We start from the raw sequence: 25647 nt of genomic DNA, 5'->3' as shown, positions 1-25647 counted from the left end.
AGTAATTTGAATTGAATTGAATTAGCTTTATTATTATCACATACTCAAATGAGTACAGTGAAAAGTCTATAAGTCTCTACTTATAGTATCATCTTAGAGACCTAGGTACAACCCTCAGTTACAGAATAGAGAAACGAAGAAGAAAGAAGTTATGTTAGCTATACATATTATGACTGTAGATTAGAGAAAACAAGAAGCAAAGTTAAGAAGACAAACATCACAGTCTGCCTCCAAAGGCTGTCCGCAGCAGACCAACGCAGAGAGCCTCCATGTGATCTGTCCACTGGCTGTTGCCACAGTCTGCCACTAGTCTCTCACCGAGTGAAGATGATTTGGGGAATTCTGTTCAATGGCCTGGCTTAGTTTTAATGCCTGAGCCAACATCATTTAAAGTGAATTATTTGGTCCCTATTAAAGTTCTACTTGTGTGATCTTACTCTGTGTAAATTAGCTGCTGTTGTTTCTTATGATAACAAAATGATTTAGGATGACATGGAGCCATGAGAGACACTTTGATGATTAAAAATATTTTTGTCTTTCTAGAAAAATGCTAATCTGTCTCTGTCATTACAATGCCTCTATTAGAAATACATTTCATATTTTGCACTTAATTATTTTAAATCGGATGTCATTTTAAATGCCCACATTTGCTGCTCACCCCTAACTGCCATAAATGAGATGATGGTGGTGAACTGCTTTCTGGAAATTCTGTGGTTCATCTGGTGTAGTTATGTCAGTGGTGCAAAGAAAGTTCCAAGTTTCTGACCCAGTGACTGAAAGAACCATGATATAATTTTAAGTTGGGATGGTGTATAGTTTGCAAGGGAACTTGCAGGTGGTGATATTCTCTAATCTGTTGCCCTTGTCATCCAGCAGGTAGAGATTGTAGTTTTGGAAGGTGTTGTCAAAGGAATACGTTACTGCAGTTCATTTTCTATATGGCATAGGACTGATACTCTGCTTTGACAGTGGAAGGAATGGATGTTTAAGATGGTAGATTGGGTACCAATAAAAAAACATATTTTGATCTGTTGAACTTAGTGTTTTTAGAGCTACATTTCATCCAGGCAAGTTTTCGAATATATTGCTGATGTGTTGATGGTGTAGGGAATTTAGAGATTGTGAGGTGATTTACTTCTTGCAACATTCTCCATACTTGTAGTATTTTATAAGCATAGTCCAGTTTAACATCTGGTTGATGGTTGATGGAGGATTCAAGAATTGTATTGCCATTATACGTCAAGGGGAAATTATTGCTTGGCGCTTGTGTGTTGCACATGTTACTGCCTGAAGAACATTGTAGAAGATACTAAAATTGAGTCATTTTTGTTTTAGGCACTCCAATATTTTAACAAGGCTGAGCAAGGTAGGAACTCAATAAGCCTAACTCCTCTAGTTGCACAGAATTGTATCCCGTTGAACTATTAAATACTGCGTATTAAATTAATAAATGCATTTCATTTGTATAGTTAAATTAAATATGTTGTATTAAACTTTAAATCATATCACTTGTACCATACCTATTACTTTCATAGTATTTAAGTTGACATAATTTCAAAGTTCACATGCGTCCAAAGGTAGATGGCATAGGTTTAAGGTGAGGGGAAAGATTTAAAAGGGACCTAAAGGGCAATGTGTTCATGCAAAGGAAGGTGTGTGTATGGAATGAGCTGCCAGAGGAAGTGGTGGAAGCTGATTACAACATTTAAAAGGCATCTGGACAGGTATATTAATAGGAAGGGTTTTGAGGGATTATGGGCCAAATGTTGACAAATGGGACTAGATTAATTCAAGATGTTTGGTTGGCAGTCTAGTCCCACTTGCTGGTGTTTTGTCCATATCCTGAATCATCGATGGATTGCACTGACGGGTCTGTTTCAGTGCTGTACAGCTGATTAAGAAATGTTTGTAGGGATTTGGGCCAAGTGGGTCTATGGTCAGCATGGGCTGGTCGGACCGAAGGGTCCATTTCTATGCTGTATGACTTACTCTATAATTGAGTCACTGGGGTGAGGAGTAGCAGATGGAGTTTAAGTTTGGCAAAAAACAAGGGCAAGACTAATGCAATTACTGGTAGGACTCTGTTGTGTTATAGAACCGAGACCTAGGGATTCAGGTACATAATCCTTTGAAATTTGCTTCATGTGTGGGAAGGGTGCTCTTTAGATAGGACTTGGGGTGTTATGTTGAGGTTGTACAGGATGTTGATGAGGCCTGTTCTGGAGCACTGTGTACATTTCTGGTCATCCTGCTTTAGGAAGGATATTATTAAATTGGAGAGGGTTCAGAAAAGATTAGCCAGGATGTTGCTGGAAATGGAAGGTCTAAGTTGTAAAGATAGTGTGGGACTTCTACTGCAGTGCAGGAGGTTGAGGGGTGACCTTTTATAGAGGTTTATAAAATAATGAGGAGCATAGATAAAGTGGATAGCGAGGGTCTTTTCTGTAGCATGAGGAATTCAAAACTAGGGTGTGTATTTTTAAGGTAAGAGAACGATTTAAAAAGGGCTTGAGAGGCAGCCTTTTTGGAATGGTTAATGTGTGGAATGAACTGTGGAATATGAGGAAGTGGTGGATGCAAGTACAGTTAAAACATTTAAAAGATATTTGGTTAAGTACATGAATAGGGAAAGTTTGGATGGATATGGGCCAAATGCAGGCAAGTGGGACTGTTGGTTTTGGAACATGATTGGCATGAACTGGTTGGACTGAAGAGTCTGTTTCCATGCTGTATGACTCTCTCAAGTATATTGATAACTTAATTGAATAGAGACCAAAATGTGAACATTCATGATTTTGACAATAAGGTTTGTTTCTGCAATAGTTTGAGTAGAGAACCATATATCACTCTTTAAAGTGTAACAATTTTAAGTTTAGTGTGTGTTTTGTTTTTCAGTTGATCCAAATTTCTACAGTAAAAACTTATTAATGATGGGTAAAACATACATGAAATTAAAAAACGAGAAGCTGGCTCTGTTATGGCTGACCAAAGCAAGAGACTATCCAGCACGTAATGAAGACGACAAGCAGGTAAGGCCATTCATACAAATTTAACCTCATTTGCAAATAATGTTGTTACTGATGGGATACAACTAATTTTGCTTAGTCTCAGCCTAGCTGAAGTGAGCAGCTCCAGCTGGGACAACACTAGATTATTTCTGAAATCTGGAAGAATAGAAATGTTAATAATGTAACTATTGGAATCACGACTGTACTAGGTTGCAGAATTGTGAAAAATAGTGCCAAGATATTAAAAAACTGATTATGTCTATCAAAACAAGCAATTTTTCACAGTACTTTCAGGACACTGTGATTGCTTTAAGGATCTAATTTCATCAAGTCTAGCCACAGGCTTTCCCAATGCACCATTTTGTGTAATTGCAGGAAGCTCACGTAGCAGATCTTATCCAAACAATGTAGATTTTGCCAAATAATCTCACCAACATAACCCTTTGAGAAAAATGCCTTTCTTATCACTGATTAGAATCTTAAGGTCATTTTTATCTTACTATGTAGCTTTTGTTTTTGACTTTAAGATTGTGTTGTGACATTTCTTAACATAAAGCCCAATTGCTTATTCATTGATGGAGTATGAACTCCATAACTAACTCAACCAACACAGTTAATTCTATGATGGACAGGATACTCTTATACTGAATAGCATTAGTAACAAAACACTGGATCATGCAAATAATATTTCAGTGTTTCAACCTCTGCAAAAGGTACTTGACCGCATTTCCCCAGAGCATTAGCCTGGACCTTTGGATTAATGTCCAGTGATATTACCATACCCTATAAACTTTCCTTAATCTCTTCTGGAACTTTTCCTTCTAATCTCAACGTACTTTAACTCTGAACTGCATACTTCTACATTCTTCCCAACATCCATAAACAAGATTGTCCTGGTTGACCCATTGTTTTGATTTGTTCTTGGCTTACTTTCTTCCTATTTTGCCTATCCTTCCTCCCTTTGTACGGTCTCTTGACATTCTACATCACTGCAACAGGTTTCTGTTTGCTGGCCCTGTTTCCTCTTCAGTATGGATGCCCAATCAGAATAGTCTGAGATCTTATATTCCTCAGAGGCCTAATCAGACCCCAGTCACCAGCAACCCCCTCCTTGTGGCAGTGTGTCCTGCAAATAAAGAAAACATTGCTGTGGACATCTGGACCTGAGTTATGCCTGCCTTTCAAGAACATTGCTGACTATTGGTGCTGCTTCCTTCTGCCATGAACTGGAAAGTTCCATTGACTTTGTCTCCAATTTGCACCCTTCCCTCACTCATCCCTGTTGTGCCACTGACTTTGTTTCTGAAGATAAGCTATTAATACTAGGGACTTACACAGCTACCCCAACTACACTTCTGCTCCTTTCCATTCTCCCAGTTTCTCTACTGTATCAGTTCCAATAACTATTTGGCATACCAGTGCTCTGACAGGTCTCCTTTTTCTTTGAGGATTTCCATGTAGTGTGATTTACAGGTATTACTGCCAAGGTTGGAGAGTGCACTGGTTTCAATGCTCTACCCAACTGGGTAGGTTCATACTCTCTCAGCAGGCTGCACCCCAACTGAATTTCAAACTATACCCAAAGAAAAAAAGCCGTAAACTAGACATGTAATTTCCAGAAAACAAGGCCAAGAAAGTAACTTAAGCCATGCGACTTCCAAGACATTTCTTTCTTAAGAATGTCCCAATATGCCTTTTGGTTATTCTAGTCCACTAAGTCACCTTAACATCTCTCCCCTTCCCTATTGCATTGGTCCATGCAAATGTAGATGCACTACCTACCCTATCATCTTTTTTCAAAGGCCAGAAATACACCAAGCGAAAGTAATTGTACTTCCACTTTAGCATGCAGTATTTGCTACTCAATGTTATCTCTACAATGGGGAGACCAAATATACACAGCCTGAGCTGTAACAGTGCTTTCTGTTGGTAGCTTCCCATTACATACTTCAAATATCCATTTTGCTCCTGTGCTGAATGGTGAAGCTCTATGCTGGCTGAAGTAGCAATACTCATGACTCTGCTCTCTACAACCTTTTAACCTCAGCCTTCAGCAACTTTGGATTATAACCTCTATCTGAATCTTGTTTTTTTTCTCCTCACCACCTTTTGTTTGGCTAGGTTAATCTTTGTTTTCTTTAACTGTCTTTGTACCTCATTTTGACACAACCGTTGTTCCTTCACTTTGTTACCACTTGGTGTTCTCCCTGCCCCCTCAATTTCATCTATTAGCTAAAAAAAATCCTAGCTCATTGATCTTTCATCAGATTTCTCTCCACAAATACTACCTAACTTGAGCTTTCCCAAATGTTTGGGTTATTTGACAGCATTTGATTAAATTTCTTTGCATTGCAGTTACTTTCTGGCTGTTGTTGCCAATGAATTGTTTAGGTGAGAAGACTGTTGACTTTTATTGTGGCTGAAAAATGTGCAACCTCCAGACGTAGCAGCTTTTTATACCTCTGCATCTGACCTATATAACAGCAAAAGTGAAGAATGTGATAGAATCTTGAGCTCCTTTCAAATAAACAGCTGGTGATTCTCCAGAGTGCATCTCTTTCTTGTAAAAGAGAATGCAAATTAATTTGCATGTTATACATATTTCATAGTCACTTCTTCTTGGTGTACTCTGCTGAAAGATTAAATGTAAGCTTTCTATACAAATTTATATTGAATGTTCTAACACTGAATTTGGTCATTTGGCAGATGACGAGTTGTGGATAATTGAAGTTGTCTTCTCTTTTTAGGTTCAAAAAGAAGCTATCGAATTACTGAAATTGATCAGCAAACGACATTGAGTAGTGTCTCAAAACAATCAGGTTAATTAATACCAGTTAACATTGCCTCATTTAATATTGAAAAATAATCTGGGAAATCAATTGACTTAATAAATTTAAAGGATTTTTTATTAACGTTTATAATTATAGAAGAATTCTACATGAAGTTGTACAGACCTGACACAGAATTAAGCAAATAAAAATGTTAATGTCATGTTCCTCCTGTGCAGTTAGTAACTCAAGCAAAAAGACAAAAAATTGCAAAGCTATTCAACTCTAGCTTGTTGCCTCAATTTAAAAACAAAGGCCCATTTCCACAAGAAAATCACACATTATCTTGTGCAAAGATGCACTTTCAATGCTCAGATTTCCAAAAAAAAACCTTATGAAAACATGTCACACACTTCACATAAAACGAATCACCTACGGTCCCTTCCATTTTATCATTTTAAAGTTCATTGTGTGATCTGTAACTATTTTTCTGTAACAGCTTGACAGGACAGCTGTCAGAACAAAAAATACAAAATAAATACGCAGAAAAAGTCAGGAAGAAATCACTGTCATTTTATTATTCAGTTTTCCTACCTGTAAGTACTAGTCAGGTTTAAAAGGAGAATTTTATTATGAGCACCCAACAGAAGATAAATAAGTAGTAATTCTGATCTCCTAGAGCAGTGACCACTTATTTGGGTCATGATACCAACAGATCATTTTTGTTTACAACAATTTTTAAAAATTGTAGTGGGGAAAAAACTGACCAAACTCAAGTATTTACAAAACTTTTACAAATTAAAAACTTTAATGGAATTTACAATGTTTAAATTTAAAGCATTACAAATGTTACATTTCAAATGTCCATATCTCCCCATTCACTGCATGGAAGCACGGTGTGTTAGAAGTTGCAGTTCCATATAATTCACAATTATTTTTAAATATATTTTTGTTACATGTAATTAAGTAAATGCCCTCAATACTGGTGAAACTATTTTAAAATCATTTTATTACATGTTCTGAAACTTCTGCATTTAAGAAAAAAATAAATCATGATATTTCTAGCAAGAGTGAAGGCCTATGAGAAAGTATTTTGAAAGAAAAAAAATCAAACCTATGAATAGAATGCAATTTACACAATAGCCTTTAAAAAAAACCCAGCATGTATAACATTGCAATGAGGAAACTAATTACACAACATTCCTTACAATGTGCAAAACTTAATTGATTTTTTTTATTCCTGATTGATTAAATGTAACTCTAAAAGACTGAACAGAAAAGCAGCAGAGGTAATATTTTGCATAATTACTTAAATTGTCCACATTAGCTTCTGTTTATAAAAATTACATTAGTATTATGGGCTACTACCCAGTACATTTACTTTCTTTTTTCAGTCTGCTATACACGAGACATACATAAACAAGCAATAACACAAGAAAGTAAAAGAAAACCTCATGTCAGCATTTACACATTATGATCTCAACAAGCCAGCAGCATTAATTCTAGATATTTGACAGTGTTTGGCATAAGCCTTAAATACTTTTGTGAAAGCCATGCGAGAAATAACCCTGACAGATTTGTTACATCAGTGGAAACTGATTTATAGGGCATGTATTTTCTTCTGGAAGATGCAACTTACACTAAGGGAGCCTAATAGTACACCTACCAGATTTCAAGTAAGCTCTATAAAACTAGAGCCATTGATATTCTAGCTGTTCCTGTTTTTTTGTAAAAAAAATCATGTTTCAGAAAGCAGCTAAACTGTTTTCTCCAAGACACTCATTTTAAGGGAAAACACAGGTATGTAAAATATGATGTATGGTTCAAGACAAATTTGCATAATGATTCAGGAAGGAAAGCAGGATTGGATTCTATAGGATTCCAGAAGTGAATTACTTCTCTAGGCAAATAGCTTATATACAACAGTAGGCATCTGTGCAACTGTAGACTGTTGGACAGGAAAGAGTTACTTGATGTCATCAAGAACATGTGCTGCTTCTATTCCTGCCCAAATCCTTCAGTTTCTTCGATTGCAAAAAGCAGTTTCTCTTTCAACTGTTCATAGCTTTTGTAAGGCGGTAAATCCAAGCGATTAAAGCTGTAAAGCAACATGCAAATGAATAAATTTAGCTCAATTTAAACACTCTTGGATGTTCTGAGTAAATGTCAGTCAAACCACACAATTTGACCAGCAAATCTACTGTAGAATTACTACTTTCTCTCAGTACTGGTTGACCCAGCATTATTCTGTATCTCTTGGAACTTGTTTTATATTTTACACTTATCTGTTGAAGAAAGCTATCTTTCCTCGTAAGCTAAAGCAGTTCACAAATAAAAACGTGGAAAATGGAAATTACTTTAATGCAAGCAAACTTACCTCTGGGTACGTTTGTCTTTGTGGTACTATTTCTGAGAACAGTGAGGTTGAGACACCAATACCAAACTATACACCATACTCTCCCACACAAGCATTCATATCACCTCCAACAAGCAGCAAATAATCAAAATGGGAAGGTTCATGTTTCAAAGTGTTAAAGAGTGCTATAAGCAGTGTTATCAAATGTGACTAGGCTCTTGGTACTATGGACAAGATAACTATTTCAAAGTTATTCCTTTCTGGTTTGACATAAATATAATCATCCAGCTACTTCATGGTTTATCAGAAAGACCACTGACCCAAAAGTTAATTCACTTTCTCTATTCACAATACCGCCTGACCTTTTGAAGGCTATTAAAACTGTACACCACCTGATACTTGAAATCCTAATCTTTTGTAAAACACGATATCCCTCACGTCGCCTTTAGTTCTTCAGTCACCTTTAGTCTGAGTCATCTGTTTATTGACCCTTTAGATGTTGGAAACAGTTTTACAAATGATTAGAATTTGAAACATCAGATGATAGGTACAGTTTTAATCGTGGTCTTCAAAAGGAAATAATAAATCATTTGAAGACTAACTGCAGTGATATGAGAAATGATCAGGAAATTGTGATCAACTGAATTGCTGTTTAAAGAACTAGCATATATTTGATGGGCCAAATGGTCTCCTTTTGTGCTGAATTATGAACAATTGCATGATGGACTTCTCAGAATAAGAGACTGCTAAAGACTTTCTAAAAAAGAAGTGACAAAGTCAAGTTTAAAGTTGACTGGTTGGTGAGTATCTAGTGCAAATATCAAATTTGCAAAGAACAAGATTCATTGGACCTGATTGGTGAGTAATTGTAGTTTACTTTTAGTCTCTAGTTTGATGCCAGTAGTTGAAAGTCAGCTTAAAACATGGTCAGGCATCTCAATACACCATGAAGGTAGCGGTGGATGATCCTCATGGCCTGAATGATCACGAAAAGAAAAATGAAAATTACCCAACGGAATGTGTGGGAATATAGTTACAAGAGAAAGTGAAGATGGTATTGACTCAAAGGAGGTGGCTTATAAAGTATGAAATTTGGGAGAATTTTAGGTTCAGCAAAATTGAACCAAAAAATTAATAGAGACAATAGAATAGGAACATAAACTTCCAAAAAATTTTAAAAATGTTTGTAAAAGATTCTGTAAGCATGCAAAAATGAAAGGATTAGCAAAGACAAATGTTCCATTTCAGGCAGAAGCAGGATAAATTATTATGGAAAACAGCAGCAAGGCTAAATAAATACTTTGTGCCTATCTTCACAGAAGACGATACAAGATGTTTTCCCAAAATAATGAAGATCTAAGCATACAGTGATAGTGAGGAACTGAAATAAATTAGCATTATTAAAACATAGTACCAAGAAATTAATGAGACCGGGAGTTGACAGATCCCCAGGCCTGAATGATCTTCATCAGAGTGTTGAAAGATATGGTTAGTCATAGTGGATGCATTGATGATCATATTTCAAAATTCTATTATTTCTGCAGATTGGAAACTTGTTTAAAAAACAAAAGAGGGAAAGAAAAATTGAATTACAGAAATGTTAGCCTGATGACAGTAAGCGTGAAAATACTTAGCTATTAAGGATGTGAATATTAGACTTGTAGAAAATAATTGCCTGATTGGACAGAGTCAACTTGAATTGATGATGGAAAATCATGTTTGACAGACCTATCAATGTTTCCTGATAATGGTGCTAACAGATTTGATAACAAATGTGGATGTGATGCATTGGATTTTCAGAGGCTTTTGATAAAGTTCCATACAGGAGGTTGGTAAACAATACAAAAGCCCTGAGATTGGGAGTAATCTACAAACACAGATTGAGGATTCATTAAGAAACATAAAACAGACAGTAGGAATAAATGGGTCACCCATAGGCTGGCAGGCTATAAGCAGGAATGGCCCAGAAGGATTAGTGGTTGGGCCCTAACTATTCATAATCCACATCAATGATTTGGACTAGGATCTAATTTAATATTCCCAAGATTTCAGATGACACAGACGAATCTTGCATTGTGAGGAGAATGTCACGAGTGATGTGTCACAGAGGATGGTGCTGGGCTCTCAACCCTTGAAAACCTCTACAAATGCTGGATAAAGGGATCAAAGATATGGTTCCTGATGACAACGATATGTAGGAAAATGAGTTGTGAAGAGGACATAAGGAGCCTACAAAGGAATGGATGACACGGTGGCTAGCACCGCTGCCTTACAGTGCAAGGGACCTGGGTTCGATTCCAGCCTCAGGCGACTGTGTGGAGTTTACACACTGTCCCTGTGTCTGCGTGAGTTTCCTCTGGGTGTTCTGGTTTTCCCCCAGAGTCCAAAGATGTGCAGGTTAGATGGATTGGCCATGCTTAATTGTCCACAGTACCCAGGGATTTGTAAGTTAGGTGGGTTAGCCATGGGGAAATGCATAATTACAATGTTTGGATAAGTCATTTTGGAGGGTCAGTGTGGACTTGAAGGGCTGAATGGCCTACTTCCACACTGCAGGGATTCTTTGTGAGCAGAGATCTTGCAAATACAGTAGAATGTAGAACATGTAAAATTGTCTATTTTGGCAGAAAGAATTTTCAAAAGCAATTCCTAAACTGTGAGAGGCTGCAGTGCTGAGACATTGAGAGATGTGGGTGTTCTGGTGCATGAATTGCAAAAGATTACTATGCAGGTACAGCAAAGTAATGAGGAAAGCTAATCAAATGTTACCTTCTGTTGCAAGGAGAATTAAATGCAAGAGTAGGGAGGTTATATTTCAGTTATGGAGAAAGTGAGGTCTGCAGATGCTGGAGATCAAAGTTGAAACTTTATTGCTGGAACAGCACAGCAGGTCAGGCAGCATCCAGGGAACAGGAGATTCGACGTTTCGGGCACAGGCCCTTCTTCAGGAATGAGCAGAGAGTGTTCAGCAGGAGAAGATAAAAGGTAGGGAGGAGGGACTTGGAGGAGGGGAGTTGGAAATGTGATAGGTGGAAAGAGGTCAAGGTGAGGGTGATAGGTCGGAGTAGGGTGGAGGCGGAGAGGTCAAGAAGACTACTGCAGGTCAGGAAGGCGGTGCCGGGCTGGAAGGATCCGGCTGAGACAGGGTGGGGGGAGGGGGGATGAAGAAACTGGTGAAGTCCAAGTTCATCCCCTGCGGTTGGAGGGTTCCCAGTCGGAAGATAAGACGCTCCTCCTCCGACCGTCGGGTTGTTGTGGTTTGGCGGTGGATGAGTCCAATGACCTGCATATCCTCGGTGGAGTGGGAGGGGGAGTTGAAATGCTGTGCCACAGGTTGGTTGGGTTGGTTCGTCCGGGTGGCCCAGAGGTGCTCTCTGAATCGCTCCGCAAGTAGGCGGCCTGTCTCCCCAATATAGAGGAGGCCACACCGGCTGCAGCGGATGCAGTAGATGATGTGGGTGGAGGTGCAGGTGAATCTGTGGCGGATATGGAAGTTTCCCTTGGGGCCTTGGAGAGAAGTGAGGGGGGAGGTGTGGGCGCAAGTGTTGCACCTCCTGCGGTTGCAAGGGAAGGTGCCGGGAGTGGTGGTTGGGTCGGTGGGGGGTGTGGATCTGACAAGGGAGTCGCGGAGGGAGTGGTCTCTACGGAAAGCTGATAGGGGAGGGGAGGGAAATATATCCTTGGTGCTGGGGTCTGTTTGGAGGTGGCGGAAGTGATGGCGGATGATGCGCTGTACATGGAGATTGGTGGGGTGGTAGGTGAGGACCAGTGGGGTTCTGTCCTGGTGGCGGTTGGAGGGGCGGGGCTCAAGGGCGGAGGAGCGGGAAGTGGAGGAGATGCGGTGGAGGGCACCGTCGACCATGTCGGGGGGGAAATTGCGGTCCTTGAAGAAGGATGCCATCTGTGTTGTACGTATTTTGAACTGGTCCTCCTGGGAGCAGATGCGGCGGAGACGAAGGAATTGGGAGAATACCAGGTTATACCAGGCACTGGACATACTACATCTGGAGTGTTGTCTATAATTCTGGTCTCTGTAGTTACAGAAGAATATTAATGCATTGGAAGTATGCATACACTAATAACTGAAATGAGTGGATTCCCTTATGAGGAAAGGCGAGACAGGCTAGGCCTGTATCCTATGGAGTTTAGAAGAATCGGAAGTAACATAGAAGATCCTGAGGGGACTTGTCTGGGTAGATGTTAAAAGGATGTTTCTTCTTGTGGGAGAATTCCTTTCCTCAAAAGGCAGTGGATGCAGAAATCTTAAAAATTTAAGGCTTCCAATACATTAGTATCCTTTTATATAACACTGGTGACCAGTACTATACACAGTACTCCAAACACTGTCTCACCAATGCCCTGTATAACTGAAGCATAACCTCTCAACTCTTGCACTCTTGATTACCAAAGGGATGAAAGATTGTTGGGAGTTGGCAGTAATGTAGTGTTTGAGATTAAACTCAGATCAGCCATAATCATATTGAGTGGCGGAGCAAGCTCAAAGGACAGAGTGGCCTACTCCTAGTTTATATGGTAATAGATTGGGCTCCCAATCTGGAACACAAACTGAGAAAATATTATGGCTACTCCAAGATAATGAGCATTTCCTCACTGGATTGGGTTGCCTATTATTTAACATTTATGCAGAGATCAAAACACAGTATATGATTTAAAATCATGGATATTCCTGTCATAAGTAGAACGGAGTATTAAGGTTCTGATCATTACTCACCAAGTATGACTTCTGGGTAGCCAGGTTTCTTTACCAACCTTTTCGATGCAAAACTTTTGAGGGCCGTTACTCCCTGTTTGAAATATTCAAAAATCTGTCATTGCTTTGTCAAGAATCTATGTTGCCATGAAAGGTTAAAATTATTTTCAGAGTGCATTCTGTTTTTTTTAAGTACAGTGCAATACTTCCAACATGACGAACAGTTCAGTTTCTTTAAATGACAATTCTTTTACTATTTATTGTTAAGATGTGGGTGTTGCTGGCAAGTATATTATTAATTCCCCTTGCCTAGTTGCTTTTGAAGAGGTGCTGGTGAGACAATTGAGTTGCTTTCCAAATTACTAAACAAGGCTATTGAGAATCAACTGCATTACATTTACATATTTAACTCCTTGTCATAAGTCTTGAACATTCACTCTACTGGTCTACCCATGATTCCCTTGTTCAATTTCTGATTTTCCCTGCCCAGTTTGTGTTATAAAATTAGAAAATTCTGGAAATATTTAGCAGGTCTGACAGCATTTTGTAGTCAGGAACATGATTAATGTTTCAGGTCGATAGAATTCCATCAGAGATGGTTAGCCAAACCCAACTGATGAAAGGTTTTGACCTCAATTCTTCATTTTGTTATTCTCACCACAGATGCTGCTAGACCTACTGAGTATTTCCAGGAATTTTGTTCTAATCCTCCTCACGTTTCTACACCAACCCCTTCATCTTCACTTTACACTGTTGCTTAGCTTATCTAATCTCAATATTTCCCTCCTTTCTTATCCTACATCGTGGTCTTCCCAATTGGCCAGAATGGAGCTGAAGAAGATCAGTGCAATTTATCTTGATCATACAAAATCATCTGGATCCAAATATCAGATTCATTCATTGGAGGGAAGGAAAACTGAAGAAAAGTCAGCTTTGTACACTTTCAAACTCTTAATGGCTGGTTATAGAGCAGGAAAGATATTTCAAAAACTTAGCACACAGGCAACCTAAATAGGCAGAGATGACGGAAGTATCCCAAAACTTGAAAAAATAACAAACAGAAATTAAAAATAAATATTCTCAAGGAATCAAGAAACAACTGAAAACATTGGATATCTATAATTACAGAGATACTGGCTACAGGGTTATCAGGATAGGAACTGAGCTTTCAGGGATATTTAGGAAGAAAAGTCAAAAAAGGAAAAAGATGCGAGGTAGCATTGTTAGTAAAGGACAAATCAATGCAATATTGAGGAAGGATATTAATTTGGCAAATCATGATGAGGAATCTGTATTGATGAAGATACAAAACACCCAGATACCGAATATGTTACAAAACTGGATGGGATTGAGTGTTGTGAGGATGCAAGGACACAGTGATTTAGACAAGCAGAGTGAGTAGATAGTCACACAGCAGATGTAGTACAACATAGTTTAAATGTGAAGTTATACACGTAGGTGTGAAAAACAGAAAGGAAGAATATTAATTCAACAGTGATATATTGGGAAATGTGAAGGTGCAAAGGGATCTGCGTGTCCTTGCACCCTAGTCAATGAAAGCAGACAGTAGTTACAGCAATTAATCAGAAAAACAAATGGTATATTGGCCTTCCTTGCAAGAGGATTTAAGTTCAGAAGTAGGGATGTCTTATTGAAGTTATACCATAGAAGGAGTGCAGTTGCATGAGGCGGATATCAGATATGGAAGAAATGTTCTTAGGGAAAATTAGTTCGATTGGTCCTGTATTCTCTCGAGTTTAGAAAGATGAGAGGGAATCAGATTGAAACGTACAAAATTCTAACAGGGCTGGTCAGACTACATTCAGGGAGGATATCTTGCTCAGTTGGGGAGTCTAGAACCAAGGGATACAGTCTCAGGATACAGGGCAGGCTATTTAGGACTGAGATGAGGAAACATTTCTTCACTTGAAGGGCACTGAACCAGTGAAATTTACTACGAGGGGGCTATGGAGGCCAAGTTACAGAATATATTTAGAAGGAATTAGATACGATTTTAAAGGCATCAAGGTAGAAAGCCTGGCACAGAGAGGATCAGCCAGGATCGTAATGAATGGTGGAGCAGGCTCAAAGGCCTACTCCTGCTCATAGCTCCTTGACTACAAAGGCCATGAATTTGACAATATTCCAGCAATATCACTGAAGATTTATGCTCCGGTATTAACCCCTAAGCAAGCTATTCCAATGCGGTTACAAAGCTATCATTTTCCTGGAAATGTGGAAAGTGGTCCAGGCTTGTCAAACCTGGCCAACTAACTGTCCAGTTAGCTTACTCTCAATCATCAGCAAGTGTGGGAAGGAATCAAGTGTCTTATAAGCATCTCTCTTATAAGCATCTCTCTTATGGTTTCCAGTTTTAGAATAACATTCGTTAAAACTTTGCAGGTTTTAAAAAATATTGCATTAAATTATTTTGACTTGAATAAAATTGTGCTCATAATGAGTACACACCAAATTCTGAGTTCTGGAAATTAGATGTTGAAGTAATATAACGGTAGCTCATTCTCAGAAATTACAATTCCACTGATCAGTCATGCTTACCCAGAAGCTCAGCAAATCCTCCAAGTGGTAAACGACAGGTACCTGTGACAAACTGCATCAATCGTAAACGCACCTCATTATCCATCTCTTTCACAAACTGTAAAATAAAACTTGAAGTCACTTGAAAGATAATATGTTTCAAAACTTTGAATTCTTCTTTGATATTAGAATATTGAAAAGAATCTCTATTTATAATGGAAGAGTTAACCCAATAAAATCCAGAATGCAATTGCAAACCTGCATGGGGAAGACATGAATGTGACTAATAAATCATGGAGGTTGGTAAATAAGGTTGGTGAGCTGCAGTAGAAAGCCATGACAGTCCTAGCCTCTGATCTCCTGTTGTAGTACCAGCATTTATATGATGAGTCCACTTCAGCTTCTAATCAATAGTAACCCACAGGGGAATTCATTGATGGTAATGCCATTGATTGTCAAGTGACAATGGCTAGATTCTGTCTTGTTAAAGATGGTTATGACACATAGCAAGTTGACAACACAAGTGAGAACCAGGCTGAATAGAGTAAACTGTTAGGGAAGCAATAAAAGAAATGGGACAAGCAAATACAGGAGGAGGAGAATCGGGCAGTCAACAGAATTGAATCCAAAGTTTTCTGTAGGTATATGTACATAAGAAAAAACAGGTATGACAAAACAGGATGAAGACCAAAAAGCAGATTTAAAATATTTTTAAAATTTTAATTTAAAATTTTACTTCAAATTAAAAATTTAATTAAAAAAAAATTTAAAGTGTTTTAAAAATGTAAAAGATTTAAAAGCACCCATGTTTTCCTGTTGGCATCGATGTTATATGTATTTCCACTACCTGCTGGATGGTCTGCATTATTTCAGTTGGAATTCTAATTCTGGCTGCAGTGAGGAAGAGTGAGAAGGTGGGTTGAGTGGTGGGATGGCAGTGGTCAGTTACATCACAGGTAATCCAGTCAGGTCAGGTATAAGAATGGGGGGCTAATGCAGATCATAGAGTCACCCAACAGCAAGTTAGGTCCAGATTTCATTGCTCTGAATCTCAGAAGATTCTCACCATTATGTTTTAGGACTTAATCTTTAAGATTAGGTACATGAAGGATCATGTGGTCTGTTCTACAGGCTTCTCTAATGCAGTTCAATTGTTAGCAGTCAAAGAAAGTATTAGGTTGGTTTACGGAGAACGAGGTGCAAATTTACACTTAAAGACAACCGCCGCAGTGTCTGAGTTTACAATAGATTTTCCAAAGAGCCCAGAAAGCTGTTGCACTTCTAAATGTAAGAGTTGAGATAAAGGCAAGCTGATCAGGTTGAAAAGAGGTAGTTTATAGAGCAGCAATAAAGAAATACGGAGAAGTAAACAGTATTGGGAGAGAGTCTGACAGCTGACACATAATTGAATCCGAAGTTTTCCATTAAGCATACGTATCTGGCTAAAAGCTATTAGTTAAAACATGCATCACACTGCTATGGGAAAAACAGCAAAGAAAGTGATGCTTGAGATAAGGTTACAAATCAATATCACAGCATTTAGTATATCTTCATTATCAGCAGAGAAAAGGCAGCTCAGCTTTGCAAGTCACCACGAGTAGATATGAGAACGAGCTAGTCTCTAGTCAAATAGACGCATCCTGCAGCTTTGAGGATTCTGGAAGGCTCATCCTGACATAGCTAAGGGAAGAGGTATCATTGGAACAGGCTTTACTGATAGTGGTGAATTTAAAAAAAAGCAATTTCCCAAACCTGAGGCAAGTGACAGCAGACCATCACTTGAAGTTAGTAATTGGTGAACTAGATATGAGGACACACTGGAAACTGGGAGCAACTGTAGACTGCTTGCTAAAGGGACTGTAATTATGTGGGAAGGGTGATGTGTAAGTATAGAGGGGAATCTTCTTCTCTGTAATCTAATGGTAGTTGCCTTGAAAATAAAAAAGTGTTTAGATAATAGTGCTTTAGTCATTGTTACGGTATAAGTTTTTTAAAAATCCTGTTTGGTCATTTTTTCATTTAGTAACTAAAACTTCAAATCTCTCTTTGCAGAGTCAGGATCAGACAGAAACAGCATACATTTATGAAAGGCAAGTTGAGCTTGAAAAAACCCACTGCAAGTTTCAGAAGGCTTTCAATATGTTGGTAATACATTTACAGGGATAGACAATTGCCTGGCTAACAGGAAGCAAATAATAGGCGTAAATTTTTTTTTTGGTTGGCAAGATGTAATGAATGGCATGCCAGTGAGATCAATGCTGGATCTTGAGCTCGTCAAAAAAAAAAGATTTCGATATATCGACGCAAGTTATAGTGGCCAAATTTGCTGACAAAAGATAGGTAGGAAATTAAGTTGTGAAGAGGGCACAAGGAGTTGAAAAAACAAACTGATAGTTTGAGTGAGTGGACAAAGATGTTACAGCAGAGAATGCTGTTGAACAATGTGAAGTGGTCCATTTTAAGCAAGGGAAAAAAAATATTTAAAATGGTGAAAGATTTCACAGTTTTGAAATGCAGAAGGATCTGGGTGACCTAGTGTATGAATCTCAAAAGGTGCAGGAAATTATTAGGAAAGAGAATTGTATTAATTGCATACTGTCACTTTTTTTTCCCATGAACTTTCACTATTGTTGCATTTTTCAAAGAATTTGATAACTTTTCGAAACATAGAAACAAAGAAAACATGAGCAGGAAGGGGCTATTTGGCCCTTCGAGCCTGCTCTGACATTCAATATGATCATGGCTGGTCATCCAACTCCGTACTCTTTTCCCGCATTCTCCTAAAGTCTTTGATCTTTCTAGACACAAGCACGTATTTACATACTTCTTGAAGGTCTTCAGCGTTTTGGCCTCAACAGTTTCCTGTAGCAGAGAATTGCATATGCTCACCATATTTTGGACTTTCCTGCATCTACCATCTAACCGCATTAGAATTATACAGTTTTTAAAGAGATTCTCCTGCAATTGTTTGAAACTCGAGTGAATATAGCCCTAACTGATTCAGTCTCTGCCTGTTTGTCAGCCCCACCATCCCAGGAATCGGTCTGCAAAACCATCTTTCCACTCCTTCAATAGTCAGAACATTCTTCCTCAGATAACGAGACCAAAATGGCAAACAAAATTCCAGGTTTTATGAATGTCCTGTGCAGTAAGACATCCCTGCTTTGAAGACCAACATCCAATTTGCCATCCAAAGTCACACAGGTCTTGTTGAATCTTCCCCTTTCCCAGTTTATCCCATTCAGATAATAATTTGCCTGCCTATTTTTGCTACCAAAGTAGATAACCCCACATTTATCTATAAGATACTGCATCTGCCATGCATGAGATTAGAGGATGTAGTTCTTCAGGACCCAGACATTTATCAATCTACAGCTCCAACAATTTACTCAATATGACTTCCCTGGTGATTTTCCAGAATTGCTCACCCCCTTCCATTTCCTACTGCTTGTGTCCCTAGAGTGCAGATAGGAGCAAATGACTTGAATGCAAATATTGCAATTTCCTTATTTTCTGTTATTAAATGCCCAGTGAGACTTTCTCGAAGGCCGATGCTCACTCTTAATTCTTTCTTACTTTAAATATTTGTAGAAACTCTCACTATCCACCTGTATTTCTCATTAGTTTTCTCTCACTTTAATTTTACCCTGCTCATTGATTAATAGCTTTGGTATGAATGCCAGAAAAAAAAGGAAATGAATTGTGATATTGGTTAAAGAGCTCCTCAAAACCAAGAAACAGAACACAAAGGTGGTCATTTTCAGGTCAGAAGCTGTCAGTAGTGTACCACATAAGTTAGTGTTTTGAAACTTTGAGAGTAATGGACTTTTGGGGCACATTATTAAATTCACAAAAAACACAAGGAGCTAAACTGTGGGAAGCCAAGACCTTGAGAAGGAATGGCGATAGCGAAGACTACAGATTAGTGTCAAGAATGAGGTGCTGGAAAAGTTCAGCAGGTCAGGCAGTATCAGAGGAACAGGAGAATCGACATTTTGGGCAAAAGCCCTTCATCAGAAAGAGAAGGAAAACCCAGGACAACAAGATTTTTTACAGCAAACTAGAAGTGTACATCTGGAATGGCCCCCAGTCATGAAATCTGTAACAGAACCAGGATCACTCAAAGGTAGATGGATAAACTAAAGATGTTTGAAAACCAGGCCATCAAATAAACAAAGCAGTTTGAAATATGGATTAAAGACGAAGTCAAGACAGGACATCCTGGCTTCGAGCAAAACCTTTGTAAAATCTGTTCAATGAATTCAGATATATGTTTAGCAAATCAATGAAAATATTAAAATAAATAACTGCAGAAGCTCAGGTTTCCTGAAGCAAAAACAGACATTTCTGGAGAAACTCAGTAGGTCTAGCAGCATCTGTGGAGAGAAAACAGAGTTAATACTTCAAGTCTAGTGACCCTTAGTTCTGAAAAAGGATTTCTTTTTAAGAAAAGACATCATTTCATTGGAAGCATTTCACAGGATGTTCACCATGATGATCCTTGGTATAGAGGGATTGTCTTATGAGCAAAGATTAAACAGGTATGGACTACTCATTGGAACCTGAAAGAATAAGAGGTGGTCTTATTGAAATGTTTCAGTTTCTTAAGAGCTTTGACAGGATAAATGCTCAGAGAATGTTTCCCCATATGGGAGAGTCTAGGAGTCGGAAGCCTGCTCTCAGAATAAGGGGTGTCAATTTAAAACTGAGACGAGGAAGAATTTCTTCTGAAAGAGTCGAGTTTTTAGAACTGTTTGCCACAGAGAACTATGGTGGCAGAGTTCTTGTGTATTTTTAAGGTTGAGATAATTAAATTCTTGATCTAAGAGAATCAAGGATTATGGGGAAATAGCAAAAAAGTGGATATACAGAATGTCAGATCAGCCACAATTCTACTGAATGGCAAAGCAAGCTCAAGGGGCTGAATGGCCTATTCCTGTTCCTATTTCTTGTGGTCTTAGAAGGTGGAAGTCAACAATTTGAAAGAGAAAAATGGCAAATTCAAAAATCCAAATAGCCTGCTCTTATTTCTTGTGCAAAATACTGGTTACGATATTCTGGTTGAGTACCATAACACTAACGTATCATCTGGTTCTACAGCTGCTAGTCTATTAAATTAGTTATTTGATTTAATCTGCTCTGTCTGGCTTCAACTTTGAAGACTGTGGCAGGGAGTTAAATTACTGAGTTACTGAAATTCTTTGCTGCATGGAATGAAGCATAGCTCTTAAGTAACTAGGATTGAAGGCTAGTTAAGAAGCAAGCGAAATGAGGAATCTTCTAAAATGGGGAAATTTCTAAACCCAAGACATATGTAATGGGAAATTGGTCTTGTCTCTGTGTGGAGGGATGAAAAGGTTAAAAAAAACGTTGTGACCCTTAGTTTATTAAAACTAAATTCAGATCTTCCATGACTATCTTCCATAACACCTCCATGATTATTCTCAATACCAGTGTCCCACAAGGATGCATACTCACCCCATTACTATACTCCTCACACACACACAATTGCGTGGCCAAACTAAGTTCTAACTCCAATTACAATTTTGCTAATGACGTCACTGTAGGCAGTCAGATCTTCAACAATAATGAGACAGACAGCCTGGTGGTACGGAGTAAAAACAGTCTCTCCCTCAATGTCAGCAAAATGAAGGAGCTGGTCATCAACTTCAGAAATGGAAATGTGTTGCTGGAAAAGCGCAGCAGGTCAGGCAGCATCCAGGGAACAGGAGAATCGACGTTTCGGGCATAAGCCCTTCTTCAGGATTCCTGAAGAAGGGCTTATGCCCGAAACGTCGATTCTCCTGTTCCCTGGATGCTGCCTGACCTGCTGCGCCTTTCCAGCAACACATTTCCAGCTCTGATCTCCAGCATCTGCAGACCTCACTTTCTCCATCAACTTCAGAAAGCAAAGTAGAGGTCACGCCCCAGACTGTATCAATGGTGCTGAGATGGAGATGGTAGAGAGCTTTGAGTTCCTTGCAGTAAATATCACCAACAAACTGTCCTGGTCCATCCATATTGATGCCACAGTCAAGAAAGCACACTGATGCTTCTACTTCCTCAGAACTCTAAGGAAATTTGGAATGTTCACAATAGTTGGAATGGCAACTGCTCTACACAAGACTGCAAGAAATTAGAGAGGTGTGGATGCAGCTCAGTCCATCACGCAAACTAGTTTTCCATCCATAGACTCAGTCCATACTTCCCACTGCCTCAAATTCAGCCAATATAATCAAAGACCCGTCCCATCCTCATTATTCTCTCTTCTACCCTCTTTCATCAGATACAAAAGTTTGAAAATACATCAGATTCAAGAACAGCTTCTTCCCCTCTTATCAGACTTTTTAAACAGACGTCGCATTAAGCTGGATCTTTTTCTGCACCTTCTCTGTAGCTGTAACACTACATACTGCATTCTCTTATTACACTGATAAGGTACAATACTTTTCACTGTACCTCAGTATATGCAATAATAATAAATCATAACAAATCTCGGTATCAGCGTTCTGACGATGTCAACTTCCGCGGAGCAGGCATGAGAAACGTTCACCTTTATCCTCAACAAATTATTCTCCACTACTGTGGCAGACAGGCCCTTAGCCATGTCCAACCAATTCTCCACACTTCTGCTCTCAACCCTTCTATCTACTTCCATAACAACAATAGAGTTCCCCTGTTCTTTAATTTCCTCTAGCATCCACATTCAAAGGATCGTAAGCTGCCATTTCCATCTCTTCCAGTGAGAAGCCACCATCTCACACACATTTCCCTTCCCTCCCCTGTCAGCATCCTGCAGGGACTGCTCCCTCTGGGATGGCATGGTCCCCTCATTCTCCATTCGCAATACCTTCAACACTCTCCTGCCACCTTCCCATGCAATCACAGAAGGTGAAACACATCCGTTTACCACCTCCTCTTCCAGGTGAAGCAGAGATTTACCTGTACTTTACTCAATCTAGTCCACCGTATTTGCTGTTAATAATTTGATCTCCTTTACACTGGGGGGGTGCAAAATGCAGACTGGGTGACCACTTTGCAGAACACCTATATCCTGTCCATAAGAATTATTCAGAGCTTTCAGTTGCCTACAACTTCAACACAAGGTGTTCCCATGCCAGCATTTCTGTCTAAGGACTGCAGTAGTCTCCAGCAAGGTTCAACACAAACTGGAGGAACAAGATCTAGTCTTCTGCTTGGGGACCTTAGAACCTCCAGATCTTAATATCAAGCTTAACCATTTGAGAGCAATAACACCTTCTTCCATGTCTATTCCCCACCCTCACATTCCAGATCCTGCCATGGCACAGTTTGCTTTCAATACAGCCAATGCACTTTCAACTACTCAAAGCACATATTATTACATACCTAGTTTCTCTACTTTCCTGGCTTACTATCAATTATCCATTTGTCTGCGTACCTTCTTTTCTCTCTCTTTCGCCATCTATCTACTCACTCCTTTTCCTCCTTAGGTTCCATTATCAGCATAAACACCACCTTTTTCTCGGGGGTATCAGTTCTGAAGGGTCACTATCCTCAAAACATTACCTCTATTTCCACAGGAAGTTGACAAATAGATGGAAGCACTAAAAGCAGAAGATCTCATTGATCGTATAATAAGCTGCATAGTTATATTATCTTTAAATGTTCATGGCACAAACTAGAAAACTTTGAGGAAATTTGCTTTCTTGTTAATATGGGACACCAGTAAATCTTTTCCCTTAGGCATTACAGTTGTTATCAACAAATCAATAGAATACGGGGATTGAATCAGCTAATTACTGCATGGTGTTGCATGTGGAACATTTTTCATATTTATTGTTGCAGGTCAACCTAGTTTACCCTAATCTATAGTCCTAATCACTGTACATATGGTTAGATTGTCATAACATGGGCACTGTTAGTGTGTGACAGTATTTTTAAAACTCCTTACATAATTCTTAAAATTGTACCAACTCTACCAACTACAGTATAGGAAATAACCTATACATGAGCTTTACCATGACCAAGCTAATATAGCAGACTAGCCTCATAATGCCTGCAAAATTAATTTTATTTAGAATTATTGCAGTTAACTAATTCAAAATTGATGTTTATCACTTTTAATAATCCTGTGATCCATACCTGCCAGAACCAAATGATTTGTTTGCTATTTCTGGTATAATGGCGGTAGACTGTATTCCTCTGCCAATCAGTAAGATCTACTTCCTGCATGCCACAAAGCATAACCTGCAGAAATAAACAATAAGGTTTTACTCCACAAATATGCAGCACAACAAGTAATCATGAGTATCACGTAATCTTTGCGAAACCAAATTAAACATTATCATGCTGCAAGTACAGCCAAACAGCAGCACAATTAAGACTGGAAACGTTTTGGCAAATTGGTTATGATAGTCAGGGGGAAATCAGTCAAAGGTGATTCTTCACGGGAATTCCAGAAGGCAACTGATAAAATACCACGTGTTAGGCTATTTATTAAGTTAAAAGCCCACGATTTTCAGGGGAGTATATTAGCAGGATTAGAGGATTGATTAGTTAATATATTCAAAGTGGATACAGACAGAATTTTAATCAGTAAGGGAATCCTAATGGGAAAAAAAACAGGAAAGTGGAGTTTAAGATTACCATACTAGCCATGATCTCATTGTGTATTGGAGCAGAGTTGAAGGGCTGAATGGCCTACTTCTGCTACTACGTCTAATGATCATTAATAATTGAAAATTCATTTCTGTTTTTAACATCCTTATTGACTAAGCTTCCACAGCTCTTGGGGCACAGAATTTCAAAGATTCACCACCTCTGAGTGAAAGTTCTTCATCTTAATCTTAAATAGCTTGCCTTTTATTCTGAGACTATGTTTATTGTTTCTAGACCACAGAAACAAGGGGAAAACAAGTTTTATATCAACTCTGTCCACTCCTTTAAAAATTAAACAAACATTTTTCAAGATTAGGGACAGATAAAGGGGATTTATTTATGATGTTCAAAATACTGAAAAGTTTCATAGAATATGATAAAGATAGTGTTTCCAGTAACCAACCAGTGGGCACAGATTTAAAGTGACTGACAAAAGAACTAGAGGCAATGTGACAAAAAACTTTGCCAAGTTAGGAACTTAGGAGCAGAAACAGGCCACAAATAAATGCAGTGAAATAGAAAACAAGTAGAGGTATAGGATTAATTGGATAGCTCAGCCAAATCAGCACAGACATACGAACTTAACTGCCTCGATCAGAACTCAATCTAACTGCAGTTAGTTTAAAATATTTAAATCTAAATATGATAATTAAAGTACAAGTTAAAATCAGGTCTGGTAACCAAAGAATTACACACGATAAAATAATGGAACACATAGATCACATAGGCATGACAGTAAAGTTCTAAAATAGACTAGATTGTTTCATAGAGCTTTATTATTTGAAGACATTTAATAGCAACAGTCTCACCTCAAGCTCTTTTTCATCAAAGTACTGCAGCCACTGTAGAGGTACTACCTCATTGAAGCCATCTAAAAAAGCTCTGGTTTGATCTTCCACCCCACGTGAAAATCGCCATTCTGCCATGAGACTGAAAAAGCAGAGGTCATGGTTTAAAGTAACTACACAAAAATACTACCTGTTTAATTAGTTACCCTTTTGTACAACATGAAACTATTTGCTAGTAATATGCCAAATCAAATAAGTATTTGAATTCGAAAGATATTAAATTTATCAAGAACAGCCAGCAAAAAAAAGTGAGAGAATGTTTTAAAAAAACAATTAAAGGGAGAGACAGGGGCTGCAAGCAGTCAGATACACTGTCAGATCCAACTTTTAATTTGTTTACTCCCAGTGCCACTAAATACTGTTCCACAGATTTACATGGTAAATTCAATCAAAAAAGAAAATACATCACTGATTAACTCTAAGCAATCAGAAAAAGTCTAGGATTTAATAATTGTGTATGTTGTGTTTTTAAAATCACACTTATGTTTAAACATTCATGAACTAATTAACTTTCCTGCAACTTTTTTTGAATTATTTATGGAATTCTCGTATCACTGACAAGGCAAACACCTAATTTTGGCCCAATCATATTATGATTAAACAGGAAAAGCAGAAAGGTAAAAGTGGTCAGGAAACAGGAATTTCTGTGTAGTAGAGACGGAGCACTCATGAGATGCAAAACTGAAGTGCTGCAAAGAATGCTGTCAATGGAAGTATAGGCTGACATGGGTAAATTCATTGTAAAAATAAGTCGTCGGCATTTAGGACGATGAAAATT

The 25647-nt window shown here is 38.4% G+C and overlaps 2 protein-coding genes across 6 annotated transcripts in view; one reads left to right on the top strand and one right to left on the bottom strand.

Moving 5' to 3' along the window:
• The window catches only part of rmdn1 (regulator of microtubule dynamics 1), a 35847-nt gene extending 29848 nt beyond the window's left edge, over positions 1-5999 (top strand). For both annotated transcript variants that reach the window (XM_043688145.2, XM_043688146.2), the window contains exons 8-10: positions 1336-1366; positions 2896-3029; positions 5756-5999. In XM_043688145.2, coding sequence (XP_043544080.1) covers positions 1336-1366; positions 2896-3029; positions 5756-5806 — 216 coding nt within the window. In that variant the 3' untranslated portion in view covers positions 5807-5999. The remainder of the gene's footprint in view (positions 1-1335; positions 1367-2895; positions 3030-5755) is intronic.
• Positions 6000-6555: 556 nt separating this feature from the next.
• Positions 6556-25647, bottom strand: part of wwp1 (WW domain containing E3 ubiquitin protein ligase 1) — a 161450-nt gene continuing 142358 nt past the window's right edge. For all 4 annotated transcript variants that reach the window (XM_043688142.2, XM_043688141.2, XM_087986505.1 and 1 more), the window contains exons 20-24: positions 24831-24951; positions 23506-23610; positions 15403-15499; positions 12865-12937; positions 6556-7874 (exon numbers count right to left, since the gene is read on the bottom strand). In XM_043688142.2, coding sequence (XP_043544077.1) covers positions 7775-7874; positions 12865-12937; positions 15403-15499; positions 23506-23610; positions 24831-24951 — 496 coding nt within the window. In that variant the 3' untranslated portion in view covers positions 6556-7774. The remainder of the gene's footprint in view (positions 7875-12864; positions 12938-15402; positions 15500-23505; positions 23611-24830; positions 24952-25647) is intronic.

Source organism: Chiloscyllium plagiosum, unplaced genomic scaffold (genome assembly GCF_037043375.1).
Source record: "Chiloscyllium plagiosum isolate Xiang-an unplaced genomic scaffold, Cpla_swu_hap1 HiC_scaffold_4, whole genome shotgun sequence".
In the NCBI taxonomy this organism is placed as follows: domain Eukaryota; kingdom Metazoa; phylum Chordata; class Chondrichthyes; order Orectolobiformes; family Hemiscylliidae; genus Chiloscyllium; species Chiloscyllium plagiosum.
This window is presented reverse-complemented; position numbering and strand designations above follow the sequence as displayed.